The sequence below is a fragment of the Numida meleagris genome, chromosome 1 (genome assembly GCF_002078875.1).
Source record: "Numida meleagris isolate 19003 breed g44 Domestic line chromosome 1, NumMel1.0, whole genome shotgun sequence".
Classification (NCBI taxonomy): domain Eukaryota; kingdom Metazoa; phylum Chordata; class Aves; order Galliformes; family Numididae; genus Numida; species Numida meleagris.
The window spans coordinates 119,622,395-119,643,331 of NC_034409.1; the positions used below are offsets into that span (position 1 = coordinate 119,622,395).

Here is a 20,937-nt window from a genome sequence, read left to right on the forward strand (position 1 = left end):
CCATCAGCTGGGCTGTTGTGGGTCAGAGCCCAGCAACCATGTGAGGACAAGAAAACTCAACTTCACCAACTCACACCGGGCAATTTATGGGAAAGGAATGGAATGGCTTTACATGGATGATGTTCAGCTGGTAAGCTGTTGGTGGGTAAAACGTATTTACATACTCTGCTTTTCACTTTAGTTCAGAGAACCAAGTCTTGGTGGTGCCATTATCTCTGCTTATATGTGCAACGTTGTACCTGCTACTTATCTTAAAATTACAGTTCCTGGTGTGGTTTTGCATTAATTCTTTTTCTCTTTTTCTCCTTGCTTGCTTGCTATTTTTCTCCTTTTTCATTCCTCTTCCCTTCCCTTCTTCCTTTCCCTCCTTTCCTTCTGTACTTCCCTCCCCTTTTCCTTCTTCTTCCCCTCACCTAAGATCTTAGCCTGCTGCAGAGAGAATAATGAAAAAAGACCTGTGTGGATGCTAAAGACCTAGGAGCTAAGCAGCAATGAAAAGGAAGCCCCCTTCAATGTATTTATTTCTAAATCGTATACTTTGGGGAGAGCCTCCTGTGGGTTTTGAAAACATGGAGCTGATAATAAGGTCACCCAATAGGATTTAAAGCCAGGGCTGCTTCTGCAGCATGGTACAGAGAGTGGCAGGTGGCAGCAGTGCACAGATACAATCTGCTAAAGCAATAATAATGATTACTACTCAGCGTTCCTCTCCAGAAGCAGCATCACTAATGAAAATGTGAGCTGCTGTAGCCCAAATATGTCATTACTAGCGACTTTTAAGATGAGTCCAATGGCAGCGGTTGCATCCGCCACCAGCCAAGCCCTGAGTTTCTGCTTCCCAAGGGGTGGAAGGGCTCCACCTCCATTCTATGGTACAGAGGGGAAAACAGCAACTCCATAAATCTGCTGGCCCAGAGTCTGGTGAATCTGCCTTTTTCTCAGGGTTGAACCAGATGCATCTGCCTCCAGTGGGTGGCTGCGACTGCACTTGAGAACCAGGAGCATCCCCAGCCCCAGAGCTTGCCCCATCCCCATCTGGGCATGGTCCTGTGGCAGGGCAGCCTCAGCCCGGCTGAGCAGGATGATTCAGCGCCCGCTGGAAGGTAAGCGTGGATGCTGCCAAAGTCTGCTCCAGCGCAGTGATGTTGAAACTGCAGAGAGATTCAGGGCTCCCAGCCAGTTCCAAGTCTGCCCCTATCCATCATCCACTCTTCAGGCTGGTGGTTTCAGCCTGGCACTGCTTCCAAGCCCCAAACTGACTTAGTGCCCATCTGTTTCTAGGACTGGGATGGTTGGCAGTGAGGGCAGAGACAAACCAGGGTGCTGTTGGCCCTGCATCTCTGTCCCCATCTCTGCCATCCTGCATGTGCCAGGGCCAACACGAGTGGCACAGGGATGGGTTACAGCAAACAGCACAGCCAGCTCTGTGCTCCACTGCCCAAGAGTGGTGCAGAAACAATGAGGGAACGAGAGCATCATTCAAACCTTGGCATGGGAATGCTCATGCACTGGGCTAATGTGTAAGCTCGGGCCTGCATAACTCTTTATGCAGGTCCCCAGTGAATAAGTTTGGCAGGCTCATAGCCTGCAAGCATTGCAGCTAAATATGCAGGTCTTAGTCTTAAGTGAAACTTGCTGTGTGATGTGTCGAATCACGGAGAAAGAACATTTTGAAAGCATGCCACTTCTAATTAAGTCAATGCTCACTCATAAAAGTTGTTTTGAGCATTTACTACATATAAATGAGATAGCAAGTTTTTTTTTTCCTCTGCTTATTATTTTTAATGTAATCAGTTAAATCAGCATATTCTAAATCCCCTTCCAGTTAAGACTCCACTTACTTTTTATGAGGTTACTTTGCCACTGTACGCAGGATTTTCCCAGCAAGGAACAAAAGAGTAATTTTTTTGATTTAGAAGTGCATAGTCTGTAATTCTTTTTCAGAAATAGGCTCACACGCATAGACACACACTTTGGGCTCTTGCTGAATAGAGGTTTCTGAACCCAGACAGACTGTGAGGCCAAGTAAGACAGGGAAGTGGTGGTGGTATCCATATCTCTGGACCACCTATAGTGATATCCTTTTTAACAAACGATGACCCTGTCCTGTGCCACTAGTTAGAACAGGAACAGGAAATTCAGCTCCAGTCTAAATATTTACAGAGCAAACATTCATGTTTCCATTTTTAAATCACTGTTTGCTCATTATGTTGCTCATTCCGTTTATGGTGATATAATTGATGTTTTCTTCCATCTCCACTTTGGTATCACAAGCAGTTCCTTCCAGCTGCCCATGAAAATATAATCTATCTTCTTGAATTTCTGAGTGAATTAGATATTCGAGAGAGAGTGGAGCCCAGCTGAATCAAACTGTTTCAGAGGAAGTCAAACAAAAACTATTATCTGTCTGGTATGACAACTCTTAGATGTGAGGCATTCTTTTGGGGAAATTCAGTTGAGACTCCCATTTCTATTAATTTATTTTCTTCATACAGCATTATTTAACAAATATGTATGACAGGCATCCATTTGACTAGCCATCATCATCTGTCATTTGTCACCTTATCTCAGGCAGCTTGTGTGTTGCATGGAAATAAAAGGGTAATATGGGAAAAGAGTGCCTAACTCAGTTTGTCTGCTAAATATGCTCCCTTACAAAGGGAGCAGTGAGATAAATTAGGCCTCTCTATCTGCTCAGGTAGTGTCTGCTTCTATATCCTCTATAAGCTTTAATAACCAAGGTACGCTCCATATTTGGGAGAGGAAGAAATCTTCTGAAAATGATCCTTTGTGTACAGAACCATCAGTCAAAGCAGGCATCCATGGTGGAGAAACAACTGATCTCTAGTTTTGAACAACTATGCCACTTTTCTTGGTTTTACACTTGAATCTATTTCCTTTTTTTAGCTACTTAGCTGTGTGATGAATTGCAATGGGATTTGTTCTGGGTAACGCAAGTTAAGAGTGGGCTAAAGAAGGCAAGTTGCTATATAAATTGTGCTGTTTCTTACAGCTTTTAAGTTTGCTTAAACACACATAATGATGAAATCTTGGTAACCATCTGCTACCAACATTTGTAAATAAATATAAACCAATCCAAATATTCCCTGGCTTGCTGCTCTGTTTCAGGTTTGAATCTCTTTTCCTTTTCTTCTTCTTTTTCTCTTCTTCTTCTTTTTCTCTGTTTCTTCTTTTCCTTACCACTTTTCTCTTTCTTCTTTTCTTGTCTAGATGTAGTTTATGAACTGGCGTAATTTCTTCAGAATCTTTGGTTGCCTGGGGGTGATTTCACTACACTGTTCTTTGGTACCACTCAACACAAATTATTCATGACTGGATAGAGAGAAAAGACGCCTAATTCTGATTATTCAGTGGCAAAGCAAGATGTTAAACTGTAATTTCTTCATGACAGACTGGAGAGATGAATAGCAAGCTTTCCTTACATGAGTTCCTTTTGCAAATCTGAGCAAGTGGGACAAACTTGTTCTACTGATAGAAGTTAGAGACTTCATAGCATTTAAGAGCCTTAACTGAAGCTCAGCTGTGCTTGGCGTTCTATAGAAATAAGAGCTGGAATTTTAAAAGTCAAATCTTTAGTTTTGGACTTACATCAGAGTTGACTGTAATAAGGAATCAAAGCAGCTCTGGAATACCACTCATGCATCCTCTCCCATGCAAACTTTGTCCCTGACTTGTGATCACAGAATATCTTGTTTGTCTCTACAACAGATGGTTACTGGGAAAAATAATACTATGAAAATTGTACTAAAAACAGCTACTGGATACTTCTTCAAGCATTTACCACAACAAATGCTACTTGTTGACTGTTGCTATCGTTTTGCACCATAGTGCCCCAGGGAAATAAAAGCTGCTCGCTCTCAAATATGATTTCCTTTCTGACAGTTTTGTCTCTGCAACAAACAGTGCCTCAAGGTTAAGAGTGCTCAAAGGCAAAGTGTTTAAAAATGATGATGAAAAAAATAAGGTCTGATAGCCAGACTATCCTATTAGTTACTTTCTGACAACTGGTAGTTAAGTTTTACATAATTTTACAACTCCTCTAGCACATCAAGGGCCTTTTTTCAAGATATCCTTTTTTCTTTTGTTGCTGATCTGCATTGAGTTATTATGTCTTATAGAATATGACTCCTAAATACATTTGCTAAATCTAACACAGTAGAAACCTATTTTAATTTTTTTAAAAAGTTAAAGTATCCCTTTCTCACTAGAGAGCTAGATCAAAAATGAGCTTAGCTGTATTATTTCGCACAAACCAATGATCTTTTTTGCTTCCAGATGACTGCAATGCTTATGAAAGCTGCCAGAATGGATTAAAATCATTCATGAATTTGTAATAAGGGTCTTAGGTTCCACACAGCAAGTATTTTGCAGTAGAAAGAATGCATTGCCAAAGGATTCATCCTTGTTAATAGCACACTCTGCAGTTTTGAAACACTGGCCTTTCAGACTTGCACAAACAACTGAATCTCCTTCTGGCTTTGTTCCACTAATGACCCATTGGATCAGGGCAGAATTCTAAAGTCAGAGAGTAAATAGGGTGTTCTTACTGGGACATGCTTACAACCATATTTCATATGCTAAGCAGAGATGGAAATAAAAAGTGAGGCTTGCATTTGAGGAACAAAGTGTTCAGAGAAAAAGGAGGAACTATTTGGTTCTCTTGCAGTGATTTATAACAGATATTAAAAATGGTATTGACACAGTGTGGGTGGCAGTGAGTGTATGTATGTGTGTGAAAGCACCAGAAGTAGCAGCAGAACATGTACTGAAAAGGAACAAGATGACCTAAAGATAGAGCATCAGACAAGATAAAGAACAAGTTCACAGACAAAAAATACCCAAATAATTACAACATATTGTATTCATATAGTGAGGCACTGAATCCCAAACATCATCTCTTCTCAGAGATTAAAAAAAGGAAGTCCAATATCAGTTCTAGTTGCCAGTCAAGAAGAAACTCAGAGAAACAATGAAGATGTAACAGGGAGCGTTCTTGTCCTATGTGTGATTTTGGCCAGACCATTTGGACAGATGTATTTTGGCACTTCTGAGTATGTGGGTCTGAAAGTGCAAAGCGACATAGTCAGTAGGACAGAGATTTTGTTTATAAAACCGCATTCCCCTTTCATAACATCTCACAGTGAGTTGTATTACATTCATTTCCTGTGCTCTTTAGTTCGTCCTTCAAAACCTAGAGAGGGCATGGGTACACACTTGCAGTTGATGCACACATTCCCCCTGGCAGAGATATTTACTGTGATTGCTGCTCAGCAGCCTAAGGAAGGACAAGGGTGGCACCACAAAGTTAGGCGCTAGTAAGCAACAGCAACAGAGGGGGTTCTAAACAGCGTGATGAACTGTAATCAACATGGATAAAACTTTACCACACGTGGACAAAGTCAGAACGAAATCTATGCATCATTTAAATCATTCTTGAGACTTCAAAATAAAAAGTAAGCTACAGGCCTCTGGCTGCCCCAGTTTCGTACTCTTTAAACAGCTCAGTCAAAAAGAAGATGGCAATAAATGAAGGCCATACAGCACATGCCATCCCCTTATGTTACTGGCAAGAACCAGGCAGGTCATGCAACACATTTTCCTTATAGACTGGGAGGAAGTTGGACTGAGTTATCCAGAAGGATTTTAAATGAAACCTCAGCATAATACTGTAGGATCAGTGTAGAAGCTTGGAAGACTTCGGAGCCTGATTATAACACTGAACACTTTAGTTCTGGGTTACCATTTCAGATTCAGACCAGTTTCCATGTTCCCATGAAATATTCTATCTGCTGCATAACTAGGACACATGCTGTGCAAGCCTCTATCTTCTATCCTGGTTGCACAAAGCAGCATGCCAATCTGGGAAAGTCAGAAGTTGGCAAATGGACTGTCTCCATCGTGCAAAAGGTGCTCCATCATTTGAGCTATCATCTCGAGACCAGGTCCTTGTAGAGTAGGATCAAGTGGTCTTGCATGATCACCAGCTGGGTGTAGTAGTAAGGACAGAGGTGGACATACATGACTATATGAGAACTTCAGTGCATTTAGGGTGATTAAACTATGTCCAGAAAACCGACAGAGTACATTTTTATATACCAGAGCAATACCGGTACATATATAAAAAAATTTCTATTCCTGGGCAAAACTGAGCAGCCTGCAGAAGCCTGCTCAAGTACATCTTCCTCTGAGGAGACAGACCCAGTAAGTACTTACAGCTTAACCTGCAGCATCAGCCACTTCACAAACCGCAGTCGCAGCTACTGCTTTCTTAGGAGTGCCAGAGGACGAACAAGATGTATGTGAGATGCTTTATTCAATAATTCCTTCAAGTACTGACATAGCCTAACAAATCCCAGCCCCATCTTTCCTCTTCTCCTTCTCCCTCTTTCCCTCTCTCCCAAGCAAGTACTTTGTGAGGCTGAAAAGCCAGCTTTCCTCATGCACCTGCTTTTGGAAATATTCAATTCTTTGCTGCTCTGTGGCACAGTTTGTACCAGTGGAGCAGGAAGGGGCAGTAAGAGTCGTGACAGTTTCTTCATCTCTGTGGAGCAGATCATTTCTGCTTTATTTCTAGGGCCTCTGAGAACTGTTCCAATACAAGCACTGAAAAAAGATCAGAGCGTCACCTAAGTAAAATAGAGAATCCTGCTGCTGACTAGCCCAACACACACAATGCTGCCAGCTGGCTCATGCATGTTGTATTCAAATGGCTGCTGTGCCTCGCACCAGGCTCAGGCTGATGAACACGGTAAATGAGGGGAAGCCCTGGCTGACTGGCAACTACCATATTCCCTTACCTCATTTCTGCATGTTCAGATATTTTCAAAAGCAGGTATTTATTTTCCAAGGAAAATGACTTGTGTAACTCATTGTTTAGGTTCCGTAATTTGAATAACTGTGTGGGAAGGCCATCACCTCATCTTCAAACTACTCCTCCAGCTGTGAGATTTAACTTCAGGGACGCACATCCCTGATGCTCATTTTGTGGCTGTGCCTATCACACATGTGGCCTGACATCCATGTTCCTAAGGGAGAAGCATACACACTTGTCTGAAACCAATCATATTTAAGAGGATTTCAATGACCAGAAGTCTCTCTTACAAGCCTGTAACACCTATCCGGAAAGACAAGCAGATAAGTGTTCCAGGCAGGATCTGATGACTTACTAGCATCCAGCAATCAGGCTACTAGATGGTACTAAATAGTATTTCATCAAGACAGAGAGCTCCACATTAAAAAAAAAAAAAAAAAGCATCGCAAAGAAAATTGTCATTTACAATCTCATGTATACTTACTTTGGCTCCACTGAGATTAAGTGTTCTGTATGAATCGGTGGTACATGATAGTTTGGCCAATGCTCAGACAGTACATCAGGGAAGAGAATTGCATGTAATAATGCAACGTCCTGTTTGGAGGCCTAAGAGGCAAAAATCTAGCAGTAATCACTTCCAAGGCTAGTAACTCAGTTCTTATTGCCTTCATAATGACTCCACGGTTATTCAGTCAATGAAAATGGAGTCTGATATGTGCATCAAGAAGATAAATTAACAATAAAATGAGTCCCACTGATACATCCACTGACTACTCTAGTGAAGACCTGCAAAGATACAGAATGTGCTTTTAAAGCATCCTGCCTCCTCTTTAGGAAGATGAAGATGGTGAAAAGGGAGGCAGAAGCAAAGTCCTTCTTTTCTAAATACGGGGTTGCACTTGTGAAAAAAAAATGTTAAAATTTAATAAACAAAAGCTCAATTGAAATTAATAAATAGTTCGTGTTTTAAAAGCCTCTTGGTTTATCCATCATTTTGGCTAACACAGAAAACAAAACAAAGTGCTATTAGGGGCTTCAGTTTAGTCACTAAAACACTGCACAAAGTGCCAAATACCAGGATGTTGACATTATTCATTTTGGTACAAGATCCATATTCCAGAGAAATCCACGATATTCTAATTAATTTATAAATCAATGGATATCAAAACTCAACAACTGACATAAACTGTATCAGACAAAATCAAGCAAATTTTATCTTATTTTGTCTAAACTTCCTCCCTCCCTCCCTCCCTGTCTCTCTCCGCAGCTCCAGGCAGTTATCTTCTATGCTGCCAGTCATGCTGGAAATAATCTAGAGAGCCAAGTCTTGGCTGGAGACCCCAAATGTTTTATGGTCAATGGACACATCCCCTGAAGAATTGCCTTACGTCTAAAACAGAATACAAAGGATTTTATAACTACAGCAGTTACAAAAATCCATCCATTAATAATGCAGCGTTATCACTCATGGCTTAGAAATCAAAATTCTGAGTTCATTCCTTAAAATCCATCTTGTTAAAGCTGGCCATAAGACAATAAACAAGGGCTAATGAACAGAAGACGCAGTGTCTGTCTAAAATTAGAATGCATGACATTTGCATTGTCACGGGTTTGTGGAAAACGCAGAGGCTATTATATTATTGGTTTAAGCATCATATGTATCTTTATCAATTTGCTAATTACAGCTGGTTCAGTATATTGCTAGTTCAATGGCTAAGTGACAGGATAATTTCTTACAGGGATGAACAATGGAGTAGGTATAAAGAGGGGTAATTAGTACAAAACGCAACACTGGAAAAAAACTGCCAAGAGCAAGTAGTCTGAAGTTCCTGAAAGGAACGGCACAATCAGAAAGGACAGCATTACCTCTGCTTGTCACCACCCTCCTCACACAGGTACTGGACCCCAAGACAGATTCACTCATTTCTTTTATCCTCACATGTACAGCCCAAATAAGCCTCACTGGCAATGCCTTGCTGCTGAAGCGAGACACAGCACAAGCACTTATGGCAGCACAGGAACAGAGATGAGAATGTGTGGAGCTGGGAATGCGAAGAGGGGGTGGGAGACGCTGGGATTTAGATCATCTGAAACTGCCACGGAATCACTCCTTAAGCTGCTTAAAATAAGCTGGCTCATTTTGGGAGAAATGAGTTAAAGACCGATCACGAAAGTGGCAATCCCGGCAGGCCTGAGAAAATCACATCCTCCGGCTGGAATGGCGGTGAGGAGACAGGAGCATGTTGAGACTGGCCTGACTGGACGCTGTTCCCACCATGCCTGACATTTCTGAGCTCTCACTGCCATCACGATGCTAATGCACTGGAAGTAGCTGAGATTAAGCGAAACACGAGTAGGCTGCCGGCTTAAATAATTCAGATGATCCAGAAACACTTGAAGTGCGGAGAATTCATGGGGTACGGGATGCTAGACTGAAGAACAGCACAGCGACGATTAGGACAGAGGTACTTCAGTGAAAAACAGGGTCCTCCAGACCGCCCAACAGCCTCACAACAAGCAGAGGATGGGAATGAGCACCTACAACAGCAGCTCCCACTTCCTATGTGACGCTGGAACGGCCTCATCCACATGGGTTCATTTCATGTGCGCCTTCTTTCACTTGCAATCATCAGACAGGGAAAGTGGTGTATTAGCAGCTTTCCTCAAGTACAATTGATGACAGCATTCCATGAAAGGCCAGAAAATTGGCTCTCCTGACTACCCGCACCCCTACACAAAAGCCTTTCCAGCACTGCTTTCTGCTGCCACAGCTGCTTTGTAGCCAGAAGAACAGATTTATCTTTCTTAAGCGTCAATAATAAACAGCAACTAAAGTGCAATAGAAGTGTGATTTCAGTGTCTCCTACCAGAAGCGCAGCAAGGGAAGCACACTCTTCCCCTCACTGCCAATCACTGTGTTACACCATTAAGAAACCGCCCGTAAAAGTCATTTCTTTTCTGATGATCCCCCTCTTTAGCGTTGGCGACAGTAAAGAAAAACCCCCTGCCCTCAGCAGTAACCACCTCCCCCCCATAACTCGCCTAAATGGCTCCCGCCGCCCTGCGCTCCGCCCCGCCCCGCCCAGCCCCACCCCGCCCTACCCCGCCGCCACGCGGGGCACGCACGTGCTAGAAGGAAACACAGCACTGCGCACGCGCGGCACCGCCACCCCTTCTCTGCACCCCCAACAGCCGCCCCCGGGGACCGGGAGAAGGAAGGAGGAGCCTCTGTCTCCGGGCACCTGATTGACTGATGTCACTATCCCAACTCCGACCCTCGCCGGCCCATTGGGGGCTTGCGAACCGCTATCTGCATCGAGCCTTCTGATTGGCTGTTGCCGCGGCGGCTGTTGTCCTATCGTAATTCGGGCCACGAGGATTAGGCCCTTTAGCCCCACCTCCTCCCTCGTCCCTCCCACCGCCGCCGGCAGCTCCTCCCTCGGCGCCTTTCCCTCTTTTTCATTGGCCACCGCCGCTCTCCACTCCTCCCGCCCTCCGCCGCGCAGCGCTCCCCCATTGGGCGACGGCGAGCTCCCCTTGCTCCTCAGTCTTCCCGCACCGCGCACGCGCTGGGCTTCCCGAAACGGCCCCTCCCACTAGGCGGCGAGCGAAGTTGTGTCCGTCCCCTGCTGGCCCCGCCCCCTGCCCGGGAGCGGCGTCCGCGAGTCCGGCTCCGCCCCAGCCTGCCCGAGCGAGGCGGCGAAAGAGGGGAGGGGGGGGGGGAGGCGGCGGTTGAGGCGCGCGCGCGCTGGCGCCGGGCTCGAGCCGGCGGCGTCTCCCTTCTCTCCCCTCAGTCCCGCGCGGCGGCCGTGGAGGCAGCAGCGAGCTCGGGAGCGGCGCTGCCTCTGCCTCCTCCTCCTCATCTTCCTCCTCGCTCTCCCCTCCGGGGCACGGTGAGCACCGCCGCGCGGGGACGGACTCTCCTCCCTCGGTGCCCGCCTGCCTTGCGCTGCGGGACCCGCTGCTCTCCGCAACGCTGCTGACGGCTGCGGGAAGCGCGGCCGCCGGCTCTCCGCTCAAACCCCTCACGCGGCCGCGTTGGGACGGGCGGCGGCTGCCCCGAGCGGGGCGGGCCCGGCCCGCGGCTCCGTGTGCCCGGGGCTCCGTGCCCGCTGCCGGCCGGCGGGAGCCGCTCTGGGAGGGTCCCCTGGAGGCGGGGGTGGGGGGGGGTCAGCGGCGGCGACCGGAGGGAGGGCGGCTGCGGGCTGCCCGTGCGGGGGCTCCGGGCTGCCGCCTCCTGCCCGCGCCGGACTGTCAGCCGGGAGCGGGCTGGGCTTCTCCGTGGGATTTCACGTCTGCCGTATCGCCTGGGAAACTTCCTCAGCCCGACACAACTTCGAGCGAAAAGGGGAGAAAAAAAAAAAAAAAAGCCGTTTCTTTTAATGTTACAGCCGCTGGAAAACACAGCCGACAAGTTCCTCTTAAGATATAATTGCAACATCACTCCTGTAGAGGAAGCGAGACCTGGAACGTAGGACCGCAGGGAAAGCACTTAATCTCTACTCCTTTTGTGCAGTGCAAGAGAAGGCAAGGCTGTTCGATGCCATAGGACTCTCCGGTGGGAGATTTAATGCCTCTTAAAGTATTTTAAGGCTTTTCAGAAAGATCTTAAGTGCAAATTGCTCCTGCTGTAAGGCTCTAATCCTGTGAATTGGAAATGAGGTTGGGTATTGGAGGAGATGGGTGTGCTGCTTTCTGTCGTTTTCCGTAGTAAATGCAAACGCAACCATACCAATGCTGGACGTGGTTTGTCAGAAATCCGGGTGTAGTCGCTGCCTGCTGGCTCTGACTCGCGGTTCTGAAAGTTGTGCGTGCTTCCTACTATCTCTGCTCTGACTGACCTTGTTCAGCTGAATCCTTTGTGTTATTGGTGCTTCCAAATCTTGTGTAACATCTGCCACCGTTGTAGAAATACATCATGTAGATAGGCTTTTGGATGGCTATCTTGCTTCCTGCTTGGTTTTCCTCATAGAAATCTTCTTAGAACTTAAGAGACTGAGAATAATCCTTTTTTTCCCCTTCTAATTCAACAGATGCAGTTTATGTTGCTTTTTAGTCGCCAGGGGAAACTGAGACTCCAGAAGTGGTATGTCCCACTATCTGACAAAGAAAAGAAGAAAATCACAAGGGAACTTGTTCAAACAGTATTAGCCCGCAAACCGAAAATGTGCAGCTTCCTGGAATGGAGAGACCTGAAGATTGTCTACAAAAGGTTGTTCTTTCTCACTAACCTCGTAATTGACATACATCAGAAACAGTGTATTAAGTAGCAAGAAAATAATGATGGTTGATTTTTTTTTTCTTAATTTATCTTTTTTTCTTCCCTCTACTGGTTACGGAGGAGACTGACTTCCCTTGAATCTAATTTGATAACCAAGTAGGAATCATTCATGTGTAGAAAGTCATTCATGCGTTCAGAAATGTGCTGAAGAGATGAGGTTTCCTTCTTCTTTCGTGAGGAGTGGTGATTTTTAGTTCACTGCTTAGAAGACCACAGTAAATAAATGCATAGGAATATAAAGCATGTAAGGTTTAATAGGTAATAAAGAAAAACTAAATTTTATAAACATTTACCTCAGGCAGTGACTTCATAAACTTGCAAATTTAACGTGCTTTTAAAGGCTCTCACAGAAATAAGGAAAACTTTCTCTTGTTTCAGAGTACGTAGAATGCTATTTTGCTGTGAACACTAAAGCATTTTTCCCAGCTTAAAAAAAACACAGCTAGCTTTTTTTCTTTTGGTGAAAGTACTGTATAATTCTCTTTGGCAGTATTTTCCTTTTTCAGTTGTTCGCTAACATTCTGGAGTGTGTGACAAGAGTTTTCTTAGCTTTATGCTGGTCTTTAGAATGTGTGACAATGAAGAGGTGTAAAAATAATTGTCCCTGCAAATAACAGTAATTCTCATTGCAGTTTAGTAGACTGCATCTCTTCCATCTGAAGGTAGTGCTATGGAACCTTGAATTAACTCCCTTCCCTAGTTATTTACAAACTTCAAAAGGTTTATACGTTCTTTGAGGTAGTAAATAATTTCAGAGCTCGACGATATTGTTGTGTTCTGTCTTTAGGAGCTGAAACAGAGGGTTTCTAACTTCTGCAATTAGCCAAATTAGTAGAATAAAAAAAAAGTATTAGATGTATACATGAAATCAGGACCTAGAACATCCATGCGTGTAACATCATACGCCTGAAAACTGCCGGTGTATCTGATGTGTGTAACTGTTGAACACTGGGAGGAGGGAAGAGGAGGAACAGTGCATAAGACTGTGCTTAAGGAAGCATACATGTTTTCTGCCTTCTAATTTCCTCACAAAACTTCTTGCGTATACATGTAGGCAAAGTTGCTGAAGTGTTTTGTGCGCTCCCTTCAGCTGAAAAAGCACTTGCAATGCTTTATCACTTGGCTTTTCTGGGACTAGATCAGAAAAACTGGGAATGCGTAGACAAGTCTGTTCCCCTTCCTGCCTAGTCTTGCACAGTGGTAGCTTTTCTGGTAGTAAGTTCATTCCACAACTGTTCTCTCTCTCAGTCTCTTTACTACTGTTAGCAACTGCTTGTGTTGTTTTTTGGGGTTTTTTTTTTCGGTCTAGGGGGCTGGTAGAAATCTGGGTATGGCTTTTTGGGTTGCTGAAAGTTGTGATGTTCGAGTATCTCAGTAATGTGCTGTGGGGTCTGTGGTCAAGGAGAATAAAGCAGTTGGCTGCTGTATATATGTGGACTGCAGTCCATCTGCTGGACTGCTGGTGTGCACAGCTGACTGCAGTAGCTATTTTGCTGTCTGTGAACCAATCTGGCACAGTTAGCCTATGAAATTGCTCAAGATTAGCTTGTATCGAGCTAGTTAACAGCTCAGTTTCTGTTCTACTTTATTTTTGCTTTATTGGCAAGTTACATAAAGCTAAAAATATCACCAGAATGACTGGGTGGCAGAGGAGATAGCCAGTTTAAAATCCTGAACCTGGTAACAGTAATTACTTTAGTGTTTCTTTGGAAAGACTTTTTCCAGTCATCATACTGTCACTAAAGTTGATGAGTCCCAACTACCATGATCTCTTTGAGAAGAGACATCTGCTAGCTCAGAAGCAGACAGTAATACCAAGAAGACAACTGTAATAGTCAAGGTCCAGTACTTTCTGAACAGCAGATAGCTAAAAGAGCAAGATGTGTAACAGAAACTGTGCATGGTTTGTAGAATTACACAAGGTGCTTACATTTGTTTGCAGACAAAAGATTCCTGCACATCTCTTCTGAGATCTATTCTTGTCTGGTTTATTATTGGGAAATATCTGAACCTCCTTGTGCAAATGTTTTTCAGTATAAGCTGTGCGTATTGCTGTTGTATACGTTGTATGTACGCATTGCTATTACGAGTCTGAAATTGCTGAAATTTGTGCTATGATTGCTTTTAGAGTGTATTAACTGTCAACTTTTCAGGTGTAAGAGAGAGTTGACCTAGATATTGCAATTCAAAGAATGGTTGGCATTATTAAAAGTATACTCTAGAGTCTCAGTGATGTAGCTTTTTTCAAGAACAAAACCAGCTCAAATGCAAAATTGACAAGCTGGTAGCGTTTGCTGCTTTCTTATATCTAACATTTATCAAGAAAGCTGGACAGTTTTGATTAGACTCCTTAGCTCCGTTTTATTTCATCCTTATCATTCATACGGAATGCTTTCTGGATGAAACTTCAAGATGATAGAACTACAAGGGTCTTTAAAATCCACGTGAATATTTTGCTTTTATTTCTTAGTTTCATGTATGTAGCATTGATATGGTTGCAAAACTAGGTCAGTCATTGTTACCTTCATTTTTTTTCATTAGAGAAACAAATTCTTTAGAGATCTGAAAATGTGCATGGAAGCGTGCCCTGTTTTTGACATAGCTCATGAATTGGGTTGGATGTGTTCTGTAGTTGGTTTGGAAGAGAGTTAGATTTTCAGACTGGTAGGCACCAGAAGACTTAAAAAAGAATCTGGATTTCTGATTTCAAGACACAGATTTGAAGCAACTTGGTGGATAAAAAATTGAAATATGGGAATCCATTACCAGTTGCACTTTATGACAGTAGAGAGGGTATTGTCTGCAGACAGCTGATTAGAAACTTAGGAAATCCTGTTAATGATCGCTCTTTATTTTGTCATTTTTTTTAATTAGTAGTATTGGATCATATAGGATAGAAGTTCATGCAGCTTTCCCCTTTTGGCTGGTAAATCAATATTAAATGTTATAATTTCTAGTATTTTAGTGAAAAAGGACCTTAAGATAGAATGTGATTTTTTTTTTCTTTAAAGATCTCGACTATTTACTGCTTTAGCTTCTGGCAGTGTATTTATTTTCATTGTGTGGTATATTGCACTCAAAATAAGGAAATGCAGAGTAGCAGCTTTTGATATAAATTTTTCTTATTAGCATTTGGTATACTGAAATTGTGGGACTTGGTTATCATTGATTGGTATCTTGATTAAGAAATATGACTCTTATGTGGCATTTTGGTTTTCAGTTATCATAATCTGTACTGCCTTTAATGTTGTGTCAGTCGTCTGTTACTTTAGTGCAAAATAACCTTAATCATAGGTTACATTAATGAAAAAATAAGTTTTAAAACTATCATCCCTCCTACTCCCGAAGAAAGGGCAAGTTCTGCAAGTAGTGTGCATCTCCACTCAAAGCATTTTGATTCCATAGTACTGTCATGTGGCAAGGGACATGAGCCTAGCAGTGGGACATGGTCAGTATCTTTCCTTACATGCATCTAATTGCCAACTGAGTCTGTTAAAATATAACTACAGGGTTGAGTAGATGACTATAAAACTAAATGGTTCTAATGATAATAGTTAATTAGGTTTGGTAGTTTAACTTGATCAGGTCCTCTGTGCAATATTCTAGTTCTTGTGATACTAGGAGGACCTCTGCATTCATCCAAGAGGAAGCAGCAGCTTCATCTTACAGAGGTTTACCAGTCCCAACTTTTTGCACATTTCTGAAACTACTGGAGGTTGTAGCCTGCTGAAATTGGAAACTGCAAGATAAATCTTGTGTAGCTTTATTACTGTTGCTTACTTCTGTATCCTAATTAAATAGTGACTGCTCTGCCTGTCCTAGAATCTCAGAACTTCCTGTTCTGTTAAAGAAATATGTAATTTCTTTGAAAGAGGAAAAAAATCTTTTCCTAAGGAGAATTTTAATGATTAGAATTTTCACTGGGTCAACTGTGATAACCTGTCACCAAATGCCAAACTCTTAGGCTGCCTGAAGCACCTGTTTACGTGTTAAAGGTGGTGTTGTGGTGTCTTTCGGTTACAGGATCATAGAATTGTTTGAGTTAGAAGGGACATTAAAAGGCCATCTAGTCCAGCTCCCCTGCAGTGAGCAGGGATACCTCCAGCCAGATCAGGGTGCTCAGAGCCCCATTCAGCCTGACCTTGAGTGTCTCCAGGGATGGGGCTTCCACCACATGTCTGGGCAGCCTTTTCCAGTGCTTCGCTACCCTTACTGTAAAAAGTTTTTTTTTTCTTCTATCCAATCTAAATCTCCCTGGTTTCAGTTTGAAACCATTTCCCCTTGTCTTATCACGAGATCATGCTGAAGAGTCTGTCCCCTTCCTTCTTATAATCTCCCATTAGATACTGAAAGGCCACTATCAGATCACCTCAGAGCCTTCTCTTCTCCAGGCTGAAGAGCCCCAGCTCTCTCAGCCTGTCCTCACAGAAGAGATGTTCCATCCCTTGGATCATTTTTGTGGCGCTCCTCTGGATACTCTCCAGCAGATCCATGTCTCTCCTGTAGTGAGGACTCCACATCTGGATGCAGTACTCCAGGAGGGGCCTTACCAGCGCAGACTAGAGGGGCAGGATCACTTCCCTTGGCTTGTTGGCCACGCTTCTTTTGATGCAGCCCAGGATATGGGTGGCTTTCTCATCTGTGAGGGCATATTGCTGGCGTGTGTTTAGCTTGCTATCCACCAGTACCCCAGGTCCTGCCTTTTTGGCAGGGCTGTGCACCATCTGTACCTCCATACATCCCAGCTTGTACTGATAGTGGGAGTTGCCATGACCCTGGTGCAAGACTTTGCACTTGGCTTCATTGAACTTCATGAGCTTCTCCTGGGCCCACTGCTTGAGCTTGCCTAGGTCTCTCTGAATGGCATCCCATCCCGCAGGTGTGCCAATGTTGCCACAGACCTTGGTGTCATCTTCAAACTTGCTGAGGGTGCATTCAATTCTACTGTTGATGTTATTGATGAAGATATTAAACAGCTCTGGTCCCATGTGCTGACCCCTGAGGGACACTACTCATCACTGACTCCATCCGGACATTGAGCTGTTAACCACCAGTCTCTGGGTATGATCTTGCAACTGGTTCCTTGTCCATCGAATGGTCCGCCCATCAATTCCATATTCTTCCAGTTGAGTTCTGTTCCTTCCAAGCTCTGTAGGCATTAGATGTCTGTGGTTAGAATTTACCTGCAAAGCAACTTAGATGCTGAATGTCTTCAGGCTAGCAGCTTTACAAACTTTCCAGTGATGTCTTAAGCAGGTGTTCTCTCATCTAGTAGAACACCATTAAAATGGTAGGATTTGCAAGCTATGCTCTACCTGTAGTGGCCTGATACCTCAGCAGAATTAGAGAACGTAGAGAAGAACTTGGCTGAAGGATTGCCTGCCAGTTTTTAGGCTTGCCGCTATTGAACTAGTGTAGCTGTTGGGGGATGTTCATGAATTTGGTTCCTTAAAAATAAACACCTATAAAGTCACTTACCTAAAAGCAGAAATTTGAGTGTTTGTATTGCCTGCAGTTCCTTTTTGCTCTTCCATTCCGTATTATGTTTTCAGGTGATACTTACAAACTGTTTTGGGTCCTTCTGGATTTAGTTCCTTTTCTGACAAGTGGATGATGTTTGTCATAAAGTATTTCCCTAAACACATATAACCAACTTATTTTAGGACTGAGGATTCTACTGAGGTGGGGAAGAAAACAAACAATGAACTGCAATAGGAATGAAAATGGCAGAATATTTTTTACCAAACCAATATGATTGGGCCATATTTGCTCTTCAGTGTGGTGTATGACTCATGTTATTTTCAGAATTTTCCTTTGTTGGGCGCACTTCAGAGTTTTCTGACAGACTCATTAGGAATAAACAATATTTCTGCAGGGTAGTTAACATTTTCAGCTTGTGTACAGAAATTTGCTCATCGTTGTATGGTTACTCTTCATGTAAGCTTATCCATTTGGAAGAAAAGCTAGTTTGTTTGCTCTAGATTATATCTGGACACCCTTTTTTGTGAAGCCATGGACTACAAAGGTAAAAAAAAAAATGGCAGTGAGCTAATGCCTTTGAAAATTTGGGTCTGAAGAAACTTATACTTTTGTGGTATAAACATATTCTTAGCAGTGGTGGCTGATGTGTAAATCTTACACTGTTTGCAGAGTAGGCATATTGAATCTGCATTTGATAGTTACTACTTAAAAAAAAAAAAACTCCTTGAAAAATGTCTGCCTATTTTGATCGATACCCAAGCTTCCATTTTGTGTTACGATGAGTAGTTTTTGTTTCTTGGTATTCTTTCTCCAAAACTGCAGTTGGCAGAGCTTGAAAGTGTACTCTGCTTAATAGCTGCCAAATAAAGTCTTTCAAAAGTATGTTTCATTTTCTTTTAAGTGAGAACGCTGAGAGCAGACAGCTTTCCTGGAAAGTGTTCTATGTGAAGTAAAGTTTCTCTCTCCCCTCCTTTTTTGTACTCACATAAAATAATTCTGTGCATCAAAAGGGACTCTCAAGTGATAGAGAAACACAAAAGGAGTCTCCTTTGTGGATAAATATCAAATATTTAGGTCAGATTTGGTAAGGTTTATCAGTATGTGATTCAACTTGTTTAAGCACTGAAAGGGAATGGTCTACTGATGCTCATCTGGATGTGAAGGAAGTTTTGTTCAGATGAATTTGACCTAGGTGCAGGTAGCAAGTGTAAATGTCAACAGAGCAAGCAAATTGTCTAACATGGAGTTAGACTTAAAAGAAAACAAAGAAATTACTCGGGAGGCTTGAAAATCTTTTTTTCTTCATAGCATAACTCAATACATTTTTTGTAAACTGCTTTGTCTGAAAGATGTCTTATACAGATGACATTTTGTGAGCTACCACTATGGCTGTAAATGTCCTTGAAGTACTAATGAGAGGGAGTAGCATAGCAGTATAAAATCAAAAGAACTGTTCTCAGGGTTTAAGATGAGCTGACAAATCACCATGGTAAGGATAGAAAAGAGCAAGGGAATTAGTGTGAAGTGTTTCACTGGAAGTACTTTCACCCTCGTGCCCCTAAGTTAGGTTTTGTGGAACAGTTTTTTTTTATAACAGTTCAGAACTTTTGAATGAAAGTGTTTTTGATGAGTTGTTCATGATGAAGTAAGCCATGGCAGTCTGACTTGGCAAGAGGAGAGAGGGAGAGAGAGCGGGACTTAGAGTTATCATGGATGGTGCTAGCTTAGTGACTGGGGGACAAATTTAAGCATACTATAAAATAATTTTTTATGTGTCTTCTAGACAAAACCTGTTGCAGTTTCTTCTGGGGCTTACAGAGTCCCAGCTGGTAAAATTTCTGTGTAGTGTTAAAAATTTGTATTAATTTCTGCGCACAGGAAAATAATATGCATCTTAAACTTGGCATTCAAATCTTAGTGACTTTTTTTTAATAGGATTGGCTTCTCTGTTTAATGCTGCCAGTTATTCTCTCTAAACAGACAGACCCAAGCAGCTCCACATTCACAAAAAATATCAATTAAAACAGGTCTTACTTGAGATTTCATTTCTGCCATGTGTATCTGTGTGGCATATGATTTTGGCACTTTTCAAAAGAATGAGTAGGTTTTTCTGTTTTCATTCGTGTTTTGGTTTTCCATCAGCTCTTTTTGAGCAGAAATTGAACAACTATATGGTAGTGCACGGTAGAGTGGGATGGTCGTTTTATTAAAGTGGAGCTCAAGATCATATCAGAGGTAAATAATTCCTTGTATTTGAAGGTGGAAGTAAATGCTAGAAACTAGCTGATAGCCTCTCCTGACACCAGAACAGTTGGTAGTAATCAAGTTATTGACTTAATAGTGATTGGGGTATATGACATTAGTGACAGTCTTAGAATTTTTTTTTTGCGTTAGTTGTGTTCTCTAAGGACCAAATCCTAAATTACTAGTTCAGTTTATTTTTCCCAGGACATTTTAATTAGATGTTAATATCTATACGTGTAGCTTGTGTGATATAAATTTAACATTTAATCTGTTGATTAGTTGATGTTGATACCAGTGCTTGGATGTTGCAGGTAGAGTAAACATCTTGCCTCAAAACTGCCAGGAGGCCAAAGAATTAAATGTATTTCCTTTTCCAACCACCACTTAAGCTAATTTATTTCCATCTACTAAAGGGTGTTAAAGACTGAAGTCTTGCTCAACTCAGATCCTTTTGTGCCCACACGCATGTCTGGTGGTCTCCAAGCTGTTCTTTGATGGAACTTGCATGGCTGTTGAAATAGAGTAACTGTACTGTAAACTTGAGTTTGAAGGACTGCTGAGAATTTAATACCTCTGAAATGCATTTGTTTTACTCATCTTTTGCTAACATGAGGATTACTTTGTTATTACAGATATGCAAGCCTCTATTTCTGCTGTGCCATTGAAGATCAGGACAATGAACTAATAACTCTGGAAATAATTCATCGTTATGTAGAACTTCTTGACAAGTATTTTGGCAGTGTGAGTTAGTAACGTCCTTCTGATTAATTTTTATGGATTCCCTGTCTGTATTATGTTGTTTTATTCTCAGGCAACCTTTTTAAAAACACAGTGAGCTAGCTGTTGAAGAGGTGTATCTAACGGTTTTTCTGTTGCTTACCTGGCCAAACTAAACTGACAGCTGCCTGCATAATGCTTACAATATAAAACTAAATTAAGAATTTGGAGAACAGTTCTTAATCTGATGTTAATTGCCTGTATTTATTTCATTTCATAGTAGTCTTGCTTGAGGTTAGATAAAATCTTGTCCTTAACTTTTTGTTTGGGCTTCCACTTTCTCTTCTCCCTGGCAATGCTCTTGTGTATGTATGCTCTGCCC

At 42.5% G+C, this 20,937-nt stretch overlaps 1 protein-coding gene across 8 annotated transcripts in view; it reads left to right on the forward strand.

Moving 5' to 3' along the window:
* Nucleotides 10,533-20,937, forward strand: part of AP1S2 (adaptor related protein complex 1 sigma 2 subunit) — a 33,033-nt gene continuing 22,628 nt past the window's right edge. For 5 of the 8 annotated variants that reach the window (XM_021409794.1, XM_021409781.1, XM_021409788.1 and 2 more), the window contains exons 1-3: nt 10,593-10,725; nt 11,866-12,044; nt 20,471-20,579. In XM_021409794.1, the coding sequence (XP_021265469.1) occupies nt 11,866-12,044; nt 20,471-20,579 (288 nt within the window). In that variant the 5' untranslated portion in view covers nt 10,593-10,725. Of the gene's footprint in view, nt 10,726-11,223; nt 11,391-11,865; nt 12,045-20,470; nt 20,580-20,937 lie in introns of all 8 variants that reach the window. The other 3 variants (XM_021409774.1, XM_021409767.1, XM_021409821.1) reach the window with 3 other exon arrangements.